The following is a 9700-nucleotide window of genomic DNA, read 5'->3' on the forward strand; positions in this document are numbered from 1 at the left end:
TTACTTTCCAAAATGGTAGGAAGTTATTTGAAAAATGTAGGCTGTCTGGGAATTGCAAAGCCGTTCGATGTGACAATCCTTCCATGGGTCTACTACACAAACACATGTAGTGCAATTTTTGTGGCTTTACAAAATTGGTATACATATAAAGCATGTTGAGTATTTTTGCAAATATTGCTTTACCCCTTAAAAACAACATCGCAAAGGGAAGGAACATTTCTACCTTTTTTTTTTTTTTTTTTTTCTTTACTTTTAAAAGGTTAACTCCTGTGTATAAGAAAGAACGGGTGAGATACTTCACGGGGAATATTTTTTTTTTTTTTTTTTTTACGCTATGCTTTTGAAGGGGTAGGCATTATAAACGTACTGGACAGGCAAGGAAGTAAGTCCAACTTTTAGACCATACTTCCTTTTCATTTTTTCCTTTTCCCTATGCCTTTCCCCCCTTTTGTCCATTTTTGATGTGTGTGAATGGTTGCCTTAGCGTGTTTGTTAAAAAGAAAACGTGGTAAATGAAAAAATTGCAAGGCTATAACACTTGGCCAGTTTAAATTCTGCTGAAGGGGAAAAAAAAAATATATATTGCCTCTGTATATACTGTCTGTGTGTATGTTACTGCTACATACGGTACCCACTTCGCTCGAGCCAAAACATCCAATTGGAAGAAACTCCCCATGCCTGCCTTCACACACACGTGAAGGCTTGGCAAAATGTCCAAAGATTCGAGCGAGGCGCGTTCCCATGCGGAGCATAACTCCGATAAGAAGTCAAAAGTGGAAGACGACTTAATATCAATTGCAGGAAGCAACTGCAGCTCCACGAAATCGAATAAAAAGAGTCTCTATAGCAGGAATTCAAATGTCCACCAGTTGTTGGCGCGAATAGCGCAGGTAAAGAGGGGTATTGCCGCGGGTTCCGTCATCAGACAAACCTTACCACGTGCGAAAAAAAATACGTGTAATAACAAGTGGGGCCCCATTTTTGGCATAAAATTCGAATAAACACGCATCTCTTCATTTATTTACAGGAAATTGATGAACGGAAGCCGAGCAACGTGATACACTTCATCGTGGACTTTTTGTGCAAGCACTACCCGGAGCACTTGCACGGATTTGAGGCCATATGGAATGGAGGTTTCTCAAAAAAAATGGCGGTCTCCATTATGCCTGCTTAATGGATAAACAGTGGCCAACTGGAGAGCATAAATCCCACAAAAAGGGAAATTAGAAATTTTTGCACGAGTGAATTCATTTTTTTTCTGACCTCAAGTTGACATCCCATTTTTACGTTTCCTTTTTGTAGATCCCGATTTGGAACAAGAACGAATCCTCGTCGTGGAGTTTTTCAAGCAGCAAAAATTACCAGTTGAAATATCTGTCCATTTTGTGAATGCGGGGTTCGATACTGTTGAGACGCTATGTACATTGTCCACCAACGCACTTGATGACATTGAAAAGTTTAACAACACGAGATGGCTACCTGGACATAAGGTCCGACTACAACAGACCTTTAACGATATTACGAACCGAGTTCGGATTTTCAAAGAGGAAAGGGATAACCTGATAAAATCTGTGAAGCACCGATTTGTGGGTAACGCCACTCCGCAACTGCTCAATTCTGTTGTCGTTCCGAAAGTACGCAGCCCTATGATACTACCAGCTCACCCGCACACTCACCCACCATTTGGTGTTTCCACCAGGGGGGGTAATTATATAGCATTGGATAAGGTGGTACATCCGCCGTATTTTTACAAGAGGTAGGAAGGGATGATCGTTCACTCGGCTCAAGTGTTTTTTCTTTTTTCCTGACTGAGGAGGAAAAAAAGAAAAAAGTTATACTTTAATTTTTAATGAATTTGTTTTTTTAATTTAAATTTGAGTGATCGGGGGGTGAAGTGGTTCGTTGCGGGCATGGGCCACGAAACTGTGCAAGCCGCGCTCGGTTTAATAAATTTGCCTTTCCGTTTGGCGAAGTGGAGAAACCTACGTGTGGGGATTTTCCTCAAGTTGCATTCATACCTACCGGGTGATAAATTTTAAAAGAGACAATTTTCTCTGCCTACACAGGCGGTGCATTTGCCCATTTGCCCATTTGCCGCATTTTTAATTTTGTCGAGTAGCTAACTTTGGCGCAGCACCTGTATGTACACAACGGAGGGGCACCCATTTTAAACGCCCGCTGTTTTGTCTTTATGTTTTTTCATCGAAACTGAAGAAGTTTGCCTTGTGATGAAAACTTTATGTGGAGTTGCATTTTTTATCTTTTCAACGATGTGGCAAATTAGGACGATGCGGTTTGTCGGGGGCATCCCTCCGTTCCCATCCCATCCAGGTGTGACACAGCATAACATAACATAGTGTTGCACAGCAGGGGAGGATTAAAAGGTCAATAGTGGTGGTGGTACATATTAGTACCACAAAGGTGAATCAACCTCGCTCAATCATCGCAAAGTTGAAAATCGCGGGGGTTACATCTCCTGTGGTTTAACAAAACGGAGGAGCATAACAAAAAAAAAAAAAAAAAAAAAAAAAACAAGCACACACACACACACATACATACATACATACATACATACATACATACGTGGAGACGGAGGATGGCCACGTCAAGACGCGTTAGTGGCACATTTTGATGTTCAAAATTTTGATATCCTCGAGGGGCTTGTCCCTTTTATCCGTGCGCACTTTCTCTATGTCTAAGACGACCTTGGTCCCCTGGGTGACTTTTCCAAAGACGGTGTGTTTGAAGTCGAGCCAAGGGCACGGAACAGTGGTAATAAAAAACTGGGAGCCATTGGTATTGGGTCCACAATTAGCCATGGACACCATAAACGGTTTGGAGTGGTTCAGATGGTCAAAAAATTCGTCTTCAAATTCCTTTCCCCAAATGCTTTCCCCACCAGTGCCATCTCCCAAGGGGTCTCCAGTTTGTATCATAAAATTTTTAATAACGCGATGGAATATGCAGTTATTGTAGTAGCCATTTGTTGAATGAATAGAAAAATTTTCAACCGTTTTTTTGCACTCTTTGTGGAAAAGAGCAATGTGTATTTCGCCAAGGGTGGTATAAATTATTGCACTTTTATACGTTCTGTTGTTATCCTCTACCTTTTTAATGGGTGAGGAGATGAAAGAGTCCAGGTCATTTTTGCTAGGCTGTTCGTTGTAAATATCTCTGTCGTCCAGCTCCTGTTCGGATATGGCCTTTTTGGTAAACACGTAAAAACGCGCCTTTTTATAAACAGTACAGAAGAGAGCACAGTCAGATATATTCTCCTCATTGATGTAGAGTGACGCGTGAATATTTGCCCTAGTTTTATTGGCTGAAATAATTTTCTGATAAAGGCCAAGGGATAGGTACCTCAGATTCATTTCATTCTTCCCAATGATGTAACACAATTGGTTCGTAACAAAATTGACGACCTTAATTCCGATGAAGGTGGAATAAATAATGTACTGATTGGACTCATCAAATGTGATCATATTCAATTTTATGTTTTTATTTTTTATGTGTTTTTTTATTTCCTTTTCTATGAAGAGTCTTTTTCCAAAGTCTAGGCTATCAATGTGTAGTTCCTTTTTTAGGGGGTCATTTTGGGCAGTTAAATACATCTCTGTACTTTCGTCATAGATTCGATACAACTTCATGGTGCCAAATTTGTAGATGAGTAGAAAGTAATTTTCCGACAGGATGGCCATGAACTCTCCGTCTGGACTTATGCTCACACATAGGGCGTACGTTTTGTATTTGCACAGTTCGTATAGGTCCGTTTCACTTTTGAAGGAAAATCTGAGTTGCTTCTTCGTCAAATGGTGCCTTTTTACATACGCGGGGGTGTCACCATCGTCATCACTATCGTCATTATTGTCTCCCCTTTGGCTGTCCCGATTGGGTCTACCCCTTGGCGGATGGGTGTTACCCCCCTTGTGGGTACCCCCCTTGGGGAAGTGAAACGTGTCAACATCCACAATATCGATGAGGCCACTATTATCGCTCAGCACACACAAGTCATACTCCTTGTTGTACCTAATAATTTCGATAACATTGGAACTGAAGTTGATTACCTGTGTGCAGACGTCACTCTCCAAAGGCTTGTAAATATATATGCACGGTTTTTCGCTAGACGAAATGGCTACCTTCACAGAAGGAGAGAAGAGAGAGGAGTACACAAATTCCCCCGTCTGAGGAGAAAAGTCTAACTTTATTATAATGTTCATGTCAAAGCTACTCACATCGAACTGTTTATACGTCTTGTCTTTGGATAGACTCCCCATCACTTCTTCATCTTCCGAAAGGAACAAACAAATTATTTCACTTAAGTGAATTTTAAAATGCTTCACAAATTCTATGGACCCTACATTTTTATACCAGAACTTTATAACTCCATTTGCGCTTCCAGTTATTATGTACTTTTTCTTATTACTGACGAGGACGTGTGTCACCACGTCCGTGTGCATGTAACTCACTTGGTAGTTCTTGTTCGTTGGTAGGTTCTGCAAATATATGTCATTGTTTATTCGTTTTTTCTTCGCGCTCCTCATGGCCGGTTTGCCTTGTCGCTTGTTTGGCGTGCGGGGGTTCGGATGTGCCCTCGTGTCAGCGTTTTCATCGGCGGTTCCATCTCCTTCTTCATTGGTTACATTTCCTTCCTCATCGGTTAACTCTCCCTCCTGCGCTGCCGCCCCATTCGGACTGGAGGCCTCCAACGGGGCGGGGCCAAAACTCCCGTCGCTGGATTCGCCATCCGATAAATGCGCCTCGTTCTGTTCCCCCTCTTCTTCTTCTCTACCTGCGTCGCTTTCTACCATTTTTCGCTTCCCTCACAAATCATGTTTGTGAAGCACATCCGTTATGTTCCCCCTGCATGGATGTTCACTTTTTCGGTGTACGTATAAACAACCCCCCCTTTAGAAAGCGTCTCCAACGAGCGAGCTGTACCTTTGTTCCTTTTTTGGAAGAAAAAATGACAAGCTAGGTACTTAACCGCTAGGAAGAGTTAAAATTCTTCCCACTCCGTTTCGCCCTGATATTTCATTCGTTTTTGCGAAAAAAAAGAGAACACAAAAGAAATGCCCCATAAATATGTCGTTTTAGAGGTGCCACTTTTTTTTTTTTTTTTTTTTTTTTTTTATCATGCTTTAGGGTTTATGTTGCAGGAATTTTTTTCAGGGTATAGGGGAGACCCGAAAAACGGCCAGGAGAGGTCCACTCAGCGGGACAAAAAGAAAAATGCCTTTTAGCAACCCCCTCTTTAGGATAAAACTGCCCGAAGGAGAGTGGCATAATGAGCACCGCAATTTTTGCAAACGATGCAACGCAGGTTGACACTGCAAAGTGGGGGAAAAAAAAAAGGGAAGGCATACGAGGCAACTCTCCCCCGCGGTAGGAGTCCATTTTTATTGTGTCACCGGTGTATACATGTCTATGCCCTAACACATTTATGCGGGGGTGTTTCTCCCCGTTTCGCACTCTCCATGGATGACGGATCACCCCCTTTGGCATTCAGCCAGTTATAACTTACATTGACGCGAAATGTCCTATGCGTCGTTGTTCGGATGCCATTTTTTTTTTTGGATGACACGCACCCCCCACGTACATCATGTGTGCAATCCCCGGTTTGGTCCGATTTTCTGCGCAGCCGAAGTTGTTCAAATTGTGCAAATTGTGCGAACGACTTTTTCCAAGCAGATCGAAGTGCTCCCCCACACCCTCAACAATAAAATCGCCAAGAGGGACCATCCACATTCCCCAAACGGAAACGACCCGTGTAATCCAAACGGTCCATCTTTCGTACCATCCTGCTTATCCACAAATGGCGTATCTTCCATCGTCCAAAATGCAACAAGTGCCACATTTAACAGCTTAAGCAATTTAGACGCTTTTGGGGGGAGAGATCGCACAGGTGGCACAACTGGTGGGAATAATATGTGTTGCCATGCTGCGAGAAGAAAATGAGGTGGCTCAACTTTATGCACGTGTGTCTACATGAGAATCGGCCCTGATTAATATTCACACAATTGCCTATGCGTGTGTTGATATTTGTGTTTTTTTTCTCTTCATCACGTTTAGGCGGAGGGGGAACCTTTTCGCAGAAGTGCAAACCTATGTATGCGCCTACACAAATGCAACACGCTGCTTTTGCCAGCTCAAATGGAAGAAATAACGCCGTGCCCTACGTAACACGCCTCGAGGATGTATGCCCACTTGGGAAAACCTTCTCTGGGGTGACACACAGAGTCATCATCGTGGCCGTTGCCAGTTATCCTAGAAATGTTCTTTAAGCGCACCTGTTCTCTTCATGACAAAGGTGCCCTCCCCTTGGCGGTGTTACAGAAATATGTTGGTTACACTTACGCACGTGCGTATGCCCAACATTTGTAAAAATTTTTACACGACGTGATGCCGCAAATGGGGGGGAGGCATTTTTTTACTCCCTGCGTGGGTGAAAATGATGAGGAGAAGATGCTACTGTTTCATTTTCCCTTTTTAAACATGACCCTTGAAATGATAATTGGGATAAGAAGTGACTCCCCCGTTGTGGGATTTTTTTTTTTTTTTACATTGTATCTTTCCTTCTTTGCCGCCCATTTTGCACAAATGCCCCAGTTCGCTGGGGGTTGATGCAACATCATTACGTGCACAAGTATGTGTGAGTTTATTTATCCAGGCACCACATGGTTGGGGGAAGTCTACACACTTATTCGTGCATGCACAAGGGGAAAAAACTTCACCACAAAGGGATGCACGAATAAGTGTGTATACTTCCCCCACCCGTGTGAATTAAAAGCACTTATCACTCTCCCAAAAAGAAAAGTGAAGTGATATGTGGCGCATTTTAGGCATCATACATGAACGAACAGGGCATGCATCACACGAACAAACATGAGCACACCTATGTGGCGGTTTCCTCTTGCTACTTCTCACCTTTCACCACTTTGCAACTCGTTTGCAATCCTGATTGGGTTTTTCCACTCAGGCGAAGACATACCAACACGTTTCTCACGTCTGAAGCAATTTGCACAGGCGGCACATTTCTTCTTGTAGTGACATTCGCGCGTTTGCGGTTTTCGCGTACATTTTGTGTAGTGGCTTTTTCTTCACATTTTCACCTTGCCGTTCAGGTGAAAAAGAAGAAAAAAAAAAAAAAAAAAAAAAAAAAAACACACATACATGCATAGCACATGCACACAGATCGTTCTGATACGGAGGTAATTTGATTTTACACACTTCATTGCCCTGCCTTGGAAACATGAAACCCAGTTGGTAGCATTCGTTCGCGATCACCTCGTTTTCACGTGTGGCGAGTGTGCGCATACACCCCTGTCACAGGTAAAAGGGTATGTATAGCAGTTTTGCATTTATTCGCCCTGTATGCGACTGTTTCTGTCGTTGGTGTCATCTCTACCACAGCGCAGCACTGGGTGTATTTATGTGTAGCAGCGCGGGCGCATGGATGTTCGCGTATGTGGTGTATGCAAACTGCGCATGCCCGAATGCACATCCGCGTGACACGCGAAGCGTTCGCGAGAAATACGAATGTGTGAACAGAAAAAACCATTTGACAGGATAATTACAAAAAATATCATCTGCCATTTTGTTCTCCCCCAATTGAGCATCACTTTAAGTGTACGAAAAATTTTATACTTTTTTCTTCCCCTTTTTAAGTGAACCATTTAGTTAAAAAAAGTGCGCATTGCTCGGGGCGAGTACATTACGTGCATGTACATGCACATCCTTACACATGTGCATGATCAGAAAAAGTTCACCTCACGTGAACGCATAGACATATGCTTATGTGCCGCGTTTTACCAGGAAGGCATTTTTCCTAAGCTAAGCGGATAAAAGCGTATCCTCTCTTGCGCCCATCATTTCTCCACCCCCTTGGCTTCGTCGCGTCAGTTCATCGTGTCAGTTCGTCGTGTCACTTATTTACTCCCCCCTTTTTTGGCTTAATTTGTTTCCCCACACCTCATTTTCAATTTTTTGAAAGGGAAAAATTCGAGTTTTTTAAAACCTCCCCCCAGAGGCGAAGCTGAGTTTGCAAATCGTTCGCGCGTTGCACGTGTGAAAGTGAATGCATACCTGTTACATACATGGCCCTTACACATTTGTGCATGTGCATATGCTCATTCGTTCACGCAAAGAACGCCCGTTCCTTTTTAATTTCCAACAATGTGTTGATTTTTACGAAGGCTCAATTTGTCAATTTTTAATAATGCCTTTGTGTAAATTAGGCAAACTTACTGGCCAAAAAAAAAATCTGTTTAACTGTGGGGGATCCACAGAAGAATTTATCTTTGCTGAAAGTTGCATTTTTCTTTGAACCCCTGCGGTGTACCATGTGCCGTGCGCCTTTTATTTTCTTCTCCATTTGATACTTACACGTGTTCACATTTTTTGGGGCACTTTTTTCTTTTGTGCAAGTCCACTTCTTTAAGGGGTGTGAAGAGAGAAAACACACATACATAAGTGGCAAATGTGTATGCATTTTTTTTCTTCCCCTTTTCACCAATTTGTAAACCAGTGTGTATAGTAACTCCTGCAGTTTCCTGTAGGTTGACATGTGTATCCACGAGCTGTGCAAGTTTTGCATAATCTGCGTGATATGCTTGTTGTGCATGCTCAGCGCGCGTTGCGTGCTGAGTGTTTTATGCATCCTGTGCGCTTTGCACCTCTGCTTGTGAAGGAGGCACATGTTCGGAAGGGGAATTACCAATTACACCCATTTTTTTCATTTGTGTAATCGCAAAGTGGGAAAAAGAAAGAAGCAGCAGAGGCCGAAAGTGATAAGTGGAAGTGGAAAGAGTAAAACCATTTATTTTTTTCCTTTTCAACCAAACTGTGTGTTACACATTACGTGTTAATTTCACCCTCTTTAAGGAAACCATTGACATGCACTTAAATTTCAATTTCACACCCTTCCTGTTTTCTGTAAAATAACCAAAGCATCATACTTGATTAAATGTTTACTAATTTATGTGCCATTTTTTATTACCCCTTCGTTGTCACTTTAGCTTTGTATCCTCTTCTTTTTTTAAAAAAAAATTTTTTTTTAATAATATATATATATTTTCCTTTTAAATTAATTTACAAAGTGTGTAAAGCATTTAACCATGAAATGTTTGAAGGAAACATTTTTTGTGTATGCCAAATAATTCTTTGACTCTGTGTGTAACAAAATTCTTTGCGAGGTGCATATTACTACTGCCTTGTTGACCCAGCCAAGTTCGTTTCTGCATTGGCGACTGTGCCAGCTCGTGATGATGCAGCAGCGCAGTAGTGTCATGACGCAGCCGAGCGATACGACACGTGTGTTACCCGCCATCGGTGTGAGCGTCCAAGAATTAATCTTCTAACGGGTGCACGCAGGTGTGTATGTGTGTATGTATATATGCATGTATGCATGCGTGTGTGCAGACTGATGGTGATACCCGTGGGTTTGTCTTTAACGCGCCCCTACTTCATGTTACGCAGGGCAGTTTCACATATGTCGTTGCAGTAGCGTAGCGCCAAACCATTCGGCTGTATTGTACTACACCTCGCGTCACTGTGCCGGGTTGCTTTTTCAACAGTTGTGCTCTTTTTCACGTAAAAAAAAAAAAAATAAATAAAATAATAAAATAAAATTCATCGTCCTGCGTGATGCAATTGTTTATCCTGGAGTGAATACGAATAATGACCCATGTGTCCACGCGCGGAG

The 9700-nt window shown here is 42.3% G+C and overlaps 2 protein-coding genes across 2 annotated transcripts; one reads left to right on the forward strand and one right to left on the reverse strand.

The window, feature by feature from the left end:
* Positions 1–710: 710 nt before the first annotated feature.
* On the forward strand, positions 711–1760 carry PCOAH_00030740 (Uncharacterized protein; the record flags this gene model as incomplete). The annotated part of the gene is made up of 3 exons (XM_020059874.1): positions 711–890; positions 1028–1133; positions 1303–1760. 3 exons carry the CDS (start codon positions 711–713, stop codon positions 1758–1760), a joined length of 744 nt encoding a protein of 247 aa, XP_019915295.1.
* An 855-nt stretch (positions 1761–2615) lies between these two features.
* PCOAH_00030750 (Cyclophilin) lies at positions 2616–4808 on the reverse strand (the record flags this gene model as incomplete). Its single annotated transcript, XM_020059875.1, has 1 exon — positions 2616–4808. One exon carries the CDS (start codon positions 4806–4808, stop codon positions 2616–2618), a length of 2193 nt encoding a protein of 730 aa, XP_019915525.1.
* Between the last annotated feature and the right edge of the window lie 4892 nt (positions 4809–9700).

This window comes from Plasmodium coatneyi, chromosome 10 (genome assembly GCF_001680005.1).
Source record: "Plasmodium coatneyi strain Hackeri chromosome 10, complete sequence".
Lineage (NCBI taxonomy): Eukaryota > Apicomplexa > Aconoidasida > Haemosporida > Plasmodiidae > Plasmodium > Plasmodium coatneyi.